The sequence below is a fragment of the Cynocephalus volans genome, chromosome 3, assembly GCF_027409185.1.
Source record: "Cynocephalus volans isolate mCynVol1 chromosome 3, mCynVol1.pri, whole genome shotgun sequence".
NCBI classification, from domain to species: domain Eukaryota; kingdom Metazoa; phylum Chordata; class Mammalia; order Dermoptera; family Cynocephalidae; genus Cynocephalus; species Cynocephalus volans.
In genome coordinates this window covers 156,458,820-156,471,876 of record NC_084462.1, presented here as the reverse complement: position 1 = coordinate 156,471,876, position 13,057 = coordinate 156,458,820, and the positions used below count along the sequence as shown (strand labels likewise).

Below are 13,057 nucleotides of genomic sequence, written 5' to 3'. Positions count from 1 at the left end.
ACTGCTGGAGACAAGGACTGTGTCTGATTCCGTGCATGTTCTGCAGTGCCAGTCTCTCAGTGCCAGACCATGGGGAAGGTGATCATTAAGGTGGGTGGGAAAACAGAATGTTTACATGGGGACTGGGAGAAAAGGGGAGAAAATATGAGAAAGAGTGTCTCTAGAGCCAAACTGCTGGAGTTCACAGTCCCGTTTCTACTACTTCCTGCCTGTAATCTTCAGTAAATTATTTAATTTCTCTATGCTCAATTTCCTCACCTGTAAAACAAGAGTTGATAATAACACTGCTTACCTCACAGAGTAGTGTAAGTACTAAATAAGTTAATACACCTAAAGCTTTAGAACAGTTGTTGCTACACAGTAAAAATTATTTTTATATAGTAAAAAAGTAAATACATAGAAAAATAGCTATTAATACATAGTATCATACATAGTAAATTACATACTTTATAGAGTAAATAAAAAATTTAAATGCTATTAATATTCTGTCTTCTATTCCTCCTATTATAGGAAAAAAATGCAATCATCACTGCACTCAGTAACAGACCTGATTATTATAGTATATAAGCAGTAAGCAGTGATTATCCACTTCTAATCCATACCACCTAACTGTAACTCAACTCAGATACATAGAACATGCTCCAAAAGGGGAGTGCAAGAAAGGAAGGGTGAAATGATATAAAGCAATCATCATGCTGGGGATTTTTAACTCATATTCACTTTGTGTCCAACAGCGCTCTGTATCCAATAATGCTGGTTAGTAGCTTATCTTAGACCAGAGGTTATAAACTTGTTATCTTAGACCAGAGGTTATAAACTTGACTCAAGGACCAGACCCAGCCTGCAGACATGGTCTGTTATTCATGGTGTTTTAAAATAAAAATTAATTAGTTGGAACATTTATTCTAGTTTATGGAATAACGTGTTGCTCACTTTTAGAATCGCAATAAAGCCAATTGAGATCTTTAAAAAAAAAAATTGAATTAGTTGCTAAGCTTTGAAAACTGAAATAATTCATATAAAAATCTAGATTTCTGGAGTTCTCTTGAAAAACCTGGCAACCTTGGTATGATGGTTAATTTTATGTGTCAACTTGATCGGGCCACAGGATGCCCAGATATCTGGTTAAACATTTTTTCTGAGTGAGTCTGTGAGGATGTCTCCAGAAGAGATGAGCATATTAATCTGTGGACTGAGTAAAGCAGTTTGTCCTCTCCAATGTGGGTGGGAATCATCCAATCCACTGAGAGCCTAAATAGAACAAAAACGTGGTTGAATTCACTCTGCCTGACTGCTCAAGCTGAAACATAGATCTTCTTTGCCCTTGACACTCCTGGTTTTCAGGCTTTCAGACGCAGACTGGAATCTACATCACTGGCTCTCTGACTTTCAGGCCTTCAAACTACACCATCGGCATTCCTGGGTCTCCAGCTTGCAGATGGCAGAATGGGGGATTTTCTGGTTTCCATAAGGGCAGGAGCCAATGCCTCATAATAAGTCTCATTATTTCTCTCTTCCTCTCCCTCCTCTCTCCCAATGGTTCTCTTTCCTGTTGGTTCTGTATCGTATTGGTTCTGTTTGTTTGGAAAGAACCTCGACTAATATATCTGGGCTTTGTGTCCCATGGCAAGAGTCAACTGGAGAATTGTAACTGTAAATGGAACTTTCCCTATTGCCCAAGAAAGAACCACTTTATCCCATGTTTTCTTCCATATAAAAACAAGAGGCAGGGCATGGTCCTCCTTGACTACTAGCAAACTGCCAAATATCCTATTTCTAGGCCTCCAAACAAGCATCAATTCCACCATGAGAATTTCCTCTTCTCCAACCATTCACATTTGCCCCAGGTGGCAAATTGAAGTGTTAGGACCCCTAGAAAGTTGCAGGATTGACTGCAGCAGAGCAAATGAAAATAAGGAACCAATAATCTGTTAGCACAGAAGTACCTAGGGAATAGTGAAGTGCTTTAAAGAGTTTGGACTAAAATATCACGGGAAACGAGAATAAAGATAATACTGGTATTTTTGACTTTTAAAATACAAGAACAATCCCTTCAATGACAACACAGTGTAGCTGTGCCCTAGTATCACAAAATTAGGTCTATACCTGTGTTGTCCAATAAGATAGCCACCAGCCACATGTGACTAATGAGCACTTGAAATGTGACTAGTGTTAACAGAGGAACTGAATTTTTAATTATTTAACTTTAACTAGTTTAAATTTAAATTTAAAAACTGATACTTGATTCAGTTATTGGAAAACCTGATTGAAACAACTTGAGTATATAAATTTACTTTTTTAACTAAAATGTTTATGAAATCTAATACAGATCAAATATTTCCAGTGAAAAGTTTGCACTAAATTGAGATGCACTGTAAGTGTAAAAGAGACACCAGATGTAAACTATCTTACTAAAGATTTTTTTATATTGAGTAAATGTGGAAATGATAATATTTTGAATATACTTGCTTACATAAAATATATTATGAAAGCTAATTTCACTTGTTTCTTTTTGCTTTTTAAAATGTTACTGGAAAATTTTAAATTACATATATAGCTTGCATCATATTTCTATTGCTATTCTATAAAATACAAACTTATTAAACAAATACATTCTAGGAAAAGTTTACTTTAAGCTGAAAATACCTCTCTTGCCTCTAAAATACAATTCCATTTACAAGTATGAAGTACACACAATTTGAAAAAAAGCAAGGTTATAGTGAGGAAAAAGCCAGATTCCTGGAATATTTCACAAATAAAGCATGAGAAATCATAATGTACCAAAAATATTCACAATAAATTCAATGAAACATTTAATAGAACAAACAGAAAGAACAAAGCTGGCATATAACACTATGAAATCAACAGAAGATAACTAATGCCCCAGATATACTTCTCAAGGGGATTTAACCACAGACTTATGGTCTGAGCAGATCTATGTCAGCTATTTAAGAAAGCCAAAAAAAAGTTACAGACCAAGAATGTTTAACAATTCAGAAAATTGAGGCAGCAACTAGCAAAAGTCAAATTGTTCTTTTCAAAAATGAAGGTGAAGAAAATTACTAAATCTCAAGGAAATGGGGCAGATAAGAAACATTCAAAAAACAGAATTTGAGAAAAGTTTAGTGGAATCACAGGAACATGTAAAGAAAAAAACCCAAAGACTTGTGGATTCTGGAAAATAGTATTTGCTTGAATAGTGGGAAGAATACATTAATGGATATTATTTTCCAGTTAAAGAAGGGTCTGCCTATTGCCACGGAGTACATAAATTATTTTGTGACACACACAACAAAAGAAGCATGTTTTCAGCGGACTATTTACTCCTCTCGTTTTATCTGCCTTCAACATTTTGGTTCAAATAATGTTTAGAAGGAGTTTCTCAGCAAAGGGTCTTCAGTTAAGCTTCAAAGAATATGAATAAACTATGTCCCTTTAAGTGGTAACCTAGCAACTTGCTGAGGGGATTAGAACACAATGACCCTTGGGGAGGGAGGAGGATTCAAATCCCAGAAGCAGGTGCTCACAGCCCTCTGAACTCCTGGCTTATTATGGGATGACAGACCTTAAAGTCATTTTAAAGTACAGCAAATCCTATTCAGAAAGTACAGTAAGCAGTACAAGTTTTGTATGTCTACTATATGCCAGACATTAAATGACCTCTCTTAATCCCTACAATGCCTGCAAGGTAGATTAGATATTATCTCCATTTTACAATAATGAAACTGGTTAAGAGAGTTTAAGTGACTTGCCCAGGAGTCACAGCTATTAAATGCTAAAGCTGAGATTTGAAGCAATGACTTGAGAACCCAAGTATAAGCTCTTTCCACTACACCACTTGACAGTTCTGACCCACATCATTATAAACTTTAAAGACAGCTACATGCTAACCCAGGACTCAGAGAACTGCTTAAAATCCAAGAGGAGTGGAGATAAATGAAATTGAGAATAGACAAATAGAAAAAATAAGCAAAACCAAAAGTTGATTCTTTAAAATGATCAACAAAATTGAGAAAACCTATAGCTAAACTAAGAAAAAAAGAGAAAACACTCAAATTACTAAAATCAGAAATAAAAGTGGAGAGCCGGCCCGTGACTCACTTGGGAGAGTGTGGTGCTGATAACACCAAGGCCACGGGTTCAGATCCGTATATAGGGATCGCCGGTTAGCTCACTTGGGGGAGAGTGGTGCTGACAACACCAAGTCAAGGGTTAAGATCCCTTTACCAGTCTTTAAAAAAAAAAAAGAAAATGGGAACATTACTACTGACCTTACAGAAATAAGGATTATAAAAGAATACTATGAACAATTATATAGCAACAAATTAGATAAGATAAATAAAGTAGGCAATTACCTAAAAACACACAAACTACCAAAACTGACTCAAGAATAAATAGAAAATATAAATAGTCCTAAAACAAGCAGAGGTTGAATCAGTAATCAAAAACTACCCATCAAAGAAATGTCCAAGATCAAATGGCTTCACTGGTGAATTCTACCAAACATCTTAAAGAATTAACACCAATCTTTCTGGAACTCTTCCAAAGAAGAGGAAAGAACTCATTCTATGATGCCAGCATTATCCTGATACAAAAGCCAGACAAAGGCATCAGAAAAAAAGAAAACTGTAGACCATACGACTTTATGAATATAGACGCAAAAATCCTCAACAAAATACTAGCAAGCCAAATCCAGCAGCATATTAAAAGGATTATTCATCATGACCAAGTAGGATTTAGCTCAGGAATGTAAGGATGATTCAACATACAAAATGTCAGTCAACATAATACCCCACACTAATACAATGAAGGGGAAAAAAACTTCTCATCTCAATTGATGTAGAAAAAGCATTTGAAAAAATACAATACCCTTTCGTGATAAAAACACACAACAAACTAGGAACAGAAGGGAACTTCCTCAACATGATAAAGGACATCTATAAAAAACCCACAGCTAACTTCATGCTGAATGGTGAGAGAGAGAAAGCTTTTCCCCTGAGATCAGGAACAAGACAAAGATGCCCTCTTTTGCCACTTCTACTCAACATCGCACAGGAAATTCTAGCCAGAGCAATTAGGCAAGAAAAAGAAATAAAAGGTATCCAGTTTGGAATGAAAGAAGTAAAATTATCTCTATTTGCAGATGACATGATCTTGTATGTAGGCTATCCTAAAAAACATATACACACAAAACTATTAAATCTAATAAACAAGTACAGCAAGGTTCCAAGATACCAGATCAGTATACAAAACTCAAACCCAAAAATGAAATTGAAAAAACAATTCTATTTTCAATACCATCAAAAGAATAAAATATTTAGTAATAAATTTAACAAAGGTAAACGACTTGTACACTGAAAACTGTAAAATATTGCTGAAAGAAATTAAAGACAACCAAAATAATTAGAAAGACATCCTGTGTTCATGGACTGAAAGACAACACTGTTAGGATGGCAATACTCTCCAAAGTGATTTACAGGTTCATGCACTCACTATCAACATCCCAACAGCCATTTTTACAGAAATGGAAAAGCTGATCTAAAATTCATATGGAATTGCAAGAGATCCTAAATAGCCAAAAGGATCTTGAAAAAGAATGACAGTGTTAGAGGATTCACACTCCCATATTTCAAAACTTAATATGAAGGTACAGTAATCAAAACAGTAAGGTAACTGGCATAAGAATAAATGTACAGATCAATGGAATATTAAGAGTCCAGCAATAAATTCATACATCTATAGTCAATTGATTTTCGACAACAGTGCCAAGACCATTCAATGGGGAAAGAATAGTCTCTTCAACTAACTGTGCTGGGACAAGTGGATATCCACATGCAAAAAAGAATGAAAGTAGACCCTTACCTAGCACTATGTAAAAAAATTAACTCAAAGTGGATCAAAGACTATTTAGCTCTAAATATAAGAGATGAAATGATAAAACTCTTAGAAAAAAATATGGGGATCATGACCTTGGGTTAAACAATGGTTTCTTAGATATAACACCAAGAGCATTAGCAACAATAAAAACAAATAGATAAATCAAATGTCATCAAAACTAAAAACTTTTGCTCATGAAAGAATGCTATCAAGACAGTGAAAAGATAATCCACAGAACAGGAAGAAAATATTTGCAAATCATATATTTGATAAGGGTCTAATATTCAGAATAAGGAACCCCTTCAACTCAACGAAAAGGACAACCGAATTTTAATAATGGGTAAAGTCCTTGAATAGACATTTCTCTAAAGGTCTGTAAATGGCCAACGAGCACATGAAAAGATGCACAATGTCATTAATCATTAGAGAAATGCAAATAAAAACTAGAATGAGATACCACTTCATACTCACTAATATGGCTATAGTCCAAAAGACAGAAAACAATGTTAGCGAGGATGTGGAGAAATTTGGACCCACATATATGCAGGTACTTCAAAAAGTTCATGGAAAAACAGAATTAAAAGACAATGTGAATTTCTCCATGAACTTTTTGAAGTATCCTTATATAGTTGGTAGGAATGTAAAATGGTGCAGCCACTGTGGAAAACAGTTTGACAGTTATTTAATAAGTTAAAAATTGAATTACCATATGACCTAGAAATTCAATTCCTAATACCCAAAGGAATGGAAAACCAGTGATCAAACAAAACCTTGTCCATAAACATTCACTATTCACAATAGCCAAAAGGTGGAAACAACACAAATGTCCATCAACCAATGAATAAACAAAATGTGATATATCCATACAATGAAATATTATTCAGCCACGAAAAGGAATTAATGACTGATACAAGCTCCAACATGGATAAACCTTGAAAATATTATGCTAAGTAAAAGAAGCCAGGCACAAAAGGCCACATATTGTCTGATTCCATTTATACGAAATATCCAGAATAGAAAAATCCACAGAGAGAGAAAGTAGATTAATGGCTGCCAGGGACTGGCAGTATTGGAAAATGGGAAGTGACTACTTAATGAGTATAGGCTTTACTTTTGGGATTATAAAAATGTTCTGGAACTGGACAGTGGTGATGGTCGTACAACATCATAAATGTACTAAACATCAATGAATTGTACACTCCCAAAATGGCTAAAATAGTAAACGTTGTTATGCATACAATTTTTTAAAAAATAAACACATGTATGCATAGTTCTGGAAAAAAATTCAGACAAAAAATATACGTAGAAAGCAATTTAAAAAATTATAAATAATTCAAGTGTAACAACTCAATAGATTTTTCTCATGGCCAAGGCCCTTTCCCTATGTCATGTCAATTTCTTCAAGACAAGGCTGTCAGGGCCATGTCCAGCTCTGCCCTCTGTGGGAGAAGTTATACCCACCTCCAATTACTCGAATATTGTTGTCCTTTGTCAGAATAGCCTCAGCATGGAATACCAAAACTGGAATTCTCCTGCAGCCTCCAGTCCACATGATACATGGATGATCCCTACAACCATAAAAGGTTTCATTAATTTACAGCTCAAAATCTGAATTAACTGCTGAAGCATATTACTGTGATTTGTTGCTTAGTAACTTCTCCCTTCCTCCTGGAATGAGAACTCCAAATATCTTGTGGGAAATCACTCATCTCCCATTCTTAGCCATGTGTTTGTTTAAGATGAACTCCATCCCTACTTTAGGGAAGGATGGGACTTGACTGGTTTCAGCCAATCAGGGCATTCCATCACTCAGTTATAGTGACTGGTTCACGGATGGGCACATAAACCAACTGAGTACAAGGAGACATGTTCTGAAACCCTCTAAGAAAGCAGTGATCTCTTTCTCTTCTGTAGCAGCTACAAGCAATGGCCTTTCTTCCTCTTGAAGGTGCAGGATGAAAATGAGAAGTCTGGAACTGCAACAGCCATTTTGTGACCTTGAGGGGAGAGCTTGGAGTTGGTGGTAAAGGAGGAAGTCAGTGGGAGCCTGACTGAAAGGAGAGAAATAAGATCCTGGGTCATAGAGTCGGAGTGCGGAATAAAGCCTTACTTAAATATGAGTAATAAATTCCTTTTATTATTTAGGACAATTTGAGTTATGTTTAATCTCTTGTACACATAAAGAATCCTAACTGATATATGTTATATAACCCCTTTATACCCCACAGTCCCTTTTCAAGCCAATTTGATGACCTATCCTAATATTCTAAGGTAGGAACCCTAAATTAATACAGGTACCTCAGTTAAAAATCACATACTTTAAAGGAAAGCCTATGTTATTTTTTTTTCTTTCTTTTTATTTTTTTTTTAATTTTATTTTGTCGATATACATTGTGGCTGATTATTGCTCCCCATCACCAAAACCTCCCTCCCTTCTCCCTCCCCCCCTCCCCCCCAACAATGTCCTTTCTGTTTGCTTGTCGTATCAACTTCAAGTAATTGTGGTTGTTATATCTTCTTCCCCCCCCACCCCAGTTTTGTGTGTGTGTGTGTGTGTGTGTGTGTGTGTGAATTTATATATTAATTTTTAGCTCCCACCAATAAGTGAGAACATGTGGTATTTCTCTTTCTGTGCCTGACTTGTTTCACTTAATATAATTCTCTCGAGGTCCATCCATGTTGTTGCAAATGGCAGTATTTCATTCGTTTTTATAGCTGAGTAGTATTCCACTGTGTAGATGTACCACATTTTCTGTATCCACTCATCTGATGATGGACATTTGGGTTGGTTCCAACTCTTGGCTATTGTAAAGAGTGCTGCGATGAACATTGGGGAACAGGTATACCTTCGACTTGATGATTTCCATTCCTCTGGGTATATTCCCAACAGTGGGATAGCTGGGTCGTATGGTAGATCTATCTGCAATTGTTTGAGGAACCTCCATACCATTTTCCATAGAGGCTGCACCATTTTGCAGTCCCACCAACAATGTATGAGAGTTCCTTTTTCTCCACAACCTTGCCAGCATTTATCGTTCAGAGTCTTTTGGATTTTAGCCATCCTAACTGGGGTTAGATGGTATCTCAGTGTGGTTTTGATTTGCATTTCCCGGATGCTGAGTGATGTTGAGCATTTTTTCATATGTCTGTTGGCCATTTGTATATCTTCCTTAGAGAAATGCCTACTTAGCTCTTTTGCCCATTTTTTAATTGGGTTGCTTGTTTTCTTCTTGTAAAGTTGTTTGAGTTCCTTATATATTCTGGATATTAATCCTTTGTCAGATGTATATTTTGCAAATATTTTCTCCCACTCTGTTGGTTGTCTTTTAACTCTGTTAATTGTTTCTTTTGCTATGCAGAAGCTTTTTAGTTTGATATAATCCCATTTGTTTATTTTTCCTTTGGTTGCCCGTGCTTTTGGGGTCGTATTCATGAAGTCTGTGCCCAGTCCTATTTCCTGAAGTGTTTCTCCTATGTTTTCTTTAAGAAGTTTTATTGTTTCAGGGTGTAAATTTAAATACTTAATCCATTTTGAGTTGATTTTAGTATACGGTGAGAGGTATGGATCTAGTTTCATTCTCCTGCATATGGATATCCAGTTATCCCAGCACCATTTGCTGAAGAGGCAGTCCCTTCCCCAGTGAATAGGCTTGGTGCCTTTGTCAAAGATCAGATGGCAGTAAGTGTGTGGGTTGATTTCTGGATTCTCTATTCTATTCCATTGGTCAGTGTGTCTGTTTTTATGCCAGTACCATACTGTTTTGGTTATTACAGCTTTGTAGTATAGCTTAAAGTCAGGTAGTGTTATGCCTCCAGCTTTATTTTTTTTGCTCAGCATTGCTTTGACTATGCGTGGTCTTTTATTGTTCCATATAAATAACTGGATAGTTTTTTCCATTTCTGAGAAAAATGTCTTTGGAATTTTGATGGGGATTGCATTGAATTTGTATATCACTTTGGGTAGTATGGACATTTTCACTATGTTGATTCTTCCAATCCAAGAGCATGGGATATCTTTCCATCTTCTTGTATCCTCTCTAATTTCTCTCAGCAGTGGTTTGTAGTTCTCATTATAGAGATTTTTCACCTCCTTGGTTAACTCAATTCCTAAGTATTTTTTTTTTTTGGTGGCTATTGTAAATGCGCAGGCTTTCTTGATTTCTCGTTCTGCATGTTCACTATTGGAGAAAAGAAATGCTACTGATTTTTGTGTGTTGATTTTGTATCCTGCTACTGTGCTGAAATCATTTATCAATTCCAACAGTTTTTTTGTAAAGGTTTTGGGCTATTCGACATATAGGATCATGTCATCTGCAAACAAGGACAGTTTGACTTCATCTTTTCCAATCTGGATGCCCTTTATTTCCTTCTCTTCTCTGATTGCTCTGGCTAGTACTTCCAACACTATGTTGAATAGGAGTGGTGAGAGTGGGCATCCTTGTCTAGTTCCTGTTCTTAAAGGAAAAGCTTTCAGCTTTTCCCCATTCAGGATGATACTGGCAGTGGGTTTGGCATATATGGCTTTAATTATGTTGAGATACTTTCCCTCTATACCTAACTTATAGAGGGTCTTTGTCATGAATGAGTGCTGAACTTTATCAAATGCTTTTTCAGCATCTATAGAGATGATCATATGGTCCTTGTGTTTGAGTTTATTAATATGGTGTATCACATTTATTGATTTGCGTATGTTGAACCAACCTTGCATCTCTGGGATGAATCCCACTTGATCATGATGAATAATTTTTCGTATGTGTTGCTGTATTCTGTTAGCTAGTATTTTAGTGAGGATTTTTGCATCTATATTCATCAAGGATATTGGCCTGTAGTTTTCTTTTTTGGTTTTATCTTTACCTGGTTTTGGTATCAGGATGATGTTTGCTTCATAGAATGAGTTTGGGAGATTTGCGTCTGTTTCAATCTTTTGGAACAGTTTGTAAAGAATCGGTGTCAATTTCTCTTTGAATGTTTGGTAAAATTCTGCTGTGAATCCATCTGGTCCTGGGCTTTTCTTTGTTGGGAGCCTTCTGATAACAGCTTCAATCTCCTTTATTGTTATTGGTCTGTTCAGATTTTCTACGTCTTCATGGTTCTGTTTTGGGAGCTTGTGTGTGTCCAGAAATTTATCCATTTCCTCCAGATTTTCTAATTTGTTGGCGTATAGTTGTTTATAGTAGTCTCGAATGATTCCTTGTATTTCAGATGAATCAGTTGTAATATCGCCTGTTTCATTTCTAATTTTTGTTATTTGAGTCTTCTCTCTTCTTTTTTTTTGTTAGCCATGCTAATGGTTTGTCAATTTTATTTATTTTTTCAAAAAACCAACTTTTTGGTTCGTTGATCTTTTGAATTGTTTTTGGTTTTCAATTTCATTCAGTTCTGCTCTGATCTTAATGATTTCTTTCCGTCTGCTAACTTTAGGTTTGGATTGTTCTTGTTTTTCTAGTTCTTTAAGGTGAAGTGTTAGGTTGTTCACTTGCCATCTTTCCATTCTTCTGAAGTGAGCGTTTAATGCAATAAATTTCCCCCTCAATACTGCTTTTGCAGTATCCCACAGGTTTTGGTATGATGTATCATTGTTTTCATTAGTTTCAATAAATTTTTTGATTTCCTGCTTGATTTCTTCTTGGAACCATATGTCATTAAGTAGAATGCTGTTTAATTTCCATGTGTTTATATAGTTTCCAGAGTTTCGTTTGTTATTAATTTCTAGTTTTAATCCATTGTGGTCTGAGAAGATACATGGGATAATTCCAATTTTTTTGAATTTATTGAGACTTGATTTGTGACCTAATATGTGATCTATCCTGGAGAATGATCCATGTGCTGATGAGAAGAATGAATATTCTGAAGTTGTTGGGTGGAATGTTCTGTAGATATCTGCCAATTCCAATTGGTCTAGAGTCTTGTTTAGATCTTGTGTTTCTCTACTGATTCTTTGCCTAGATGATCTGTCTAATATTGACAGTGGGGTGTTCAGGTCCCCTGCTATTATGGTATTAGTGTCTATTTCCTTCTTTAGGTCTAATAGAGTTTGTTTTATAAATCTGGCTGCTCCAACATTGGGTGCGTACATATTTATGATTGTTATGTCTTCTTGATGGATCAGTCCTTTTATCATTAAGTAGTGTCCCTCATTGTCTCTTTTTATGGTTTTTAGTTTAAAGTCTATTTTGTCAGATATAAGAATAGCTACTCCAGCTCGTTTTTCTTTTCTGTTTGCATGGTAAATCTTTTTCCATCCTTTCACTCTTAGTCTGTGTGAATCTTTATGGGTGAGGTGGGTCTCTTGTAGGCAGCATATAGTTGGGTCCTCCTTTTTGATCCAGTCAACCAGTCTGTGTCTTTTGATTGGGGAATTTAAGCCTTTTACATTAAGAGTTGTTATTGAAAGGTGTTGATTTATTCCTAGCATTTTATTGGTTGTTTGGTTGTCTTAGGTGTCTTTTGTTCCTTGCTTTCTGATTTACTGTTTGGTTTCTGTGTTTGTTGGTTCCTTAGGTTGTAGATAGTGTTTTTATTTGCTTGTTTTCTCTTCATGAATGCCATTTTTATTATACTAGTGGGTATTGATTTTTCTTGGGTTTTTATGGCAGTGGTAGTTATTTTTCAGGAACCAAACCCAGTACTCCCTTGAGGATTTCTTGTATGGGTGGTCGTGTGGTAGTGAACTCCCGCAGTTTTTGTTTGTTTGAGAAATATACTATTTGCCCTTCATTTCAGAAGGATAGCCTTGCAGGGTAGAGGATTCTTGGCTGGCAATCTTTGTCTTTTAGTATTTTGAAAATATCATCCCATTCCTTTCTAGCTTTTAGGGTTTGTGATGAAAAGTCTGATGTTAGCCTGATTGGCGCTCCCTTATAGGTGATTTGACGCTTCTCTCTTGCAGCTTTTAAGATTCTCTCTTTGTCTCTGAGTTTTGCCAGTTTGACTATGACATGTCTTGGAGAAGGCCTTTTTGGGTTGAATACGTTTGGAGATCGTTGAGCTTCCTGGATCTGAAGATCTGTGACTTTTCCTATACCTGGGAAGTTTTCTGCCACTATTTTGTTGAATATGTTTTCAATGGAATCTCCATTTTCCTCCCCTTCTGGAATACCCATGACTCGGATATTTGAGCGCTTAAGGTTATCTGATATCTCTCTCAGATTTTCTTCAATGTCCTTGATTCTTTTTTCTT

At 35.9% G+C, this 13,057-nt stretch overlaps 1 protein-coding gene across 10 annotated transcripts in view; it reads right to left on the bottom strand.

Annotated features, from left to right (window-relative positions):
- Window positions 1–13,057, bottom strand: part of TTLL5 (tubulin tyrosine ligase like 5) — a 282,889-nt gene that overhangs the window by 261,328 nt on the left and 8,504 nt on the right. For all 10 annotated transcript variants that reach the window (XM_063088853.1, XM_063088855.1, XM_063088861.1 and 7 more), the window contains exon 3: window positions 7,339–7,445. In XM_063088853.1, the coding sequence (XP_062944923.1) occupies window positions 7,339–7,445 (107 nt within the window). The remainder of the gene's footprint in view (window positions 1–7,338; window positions 7,446–13,057) is intronic.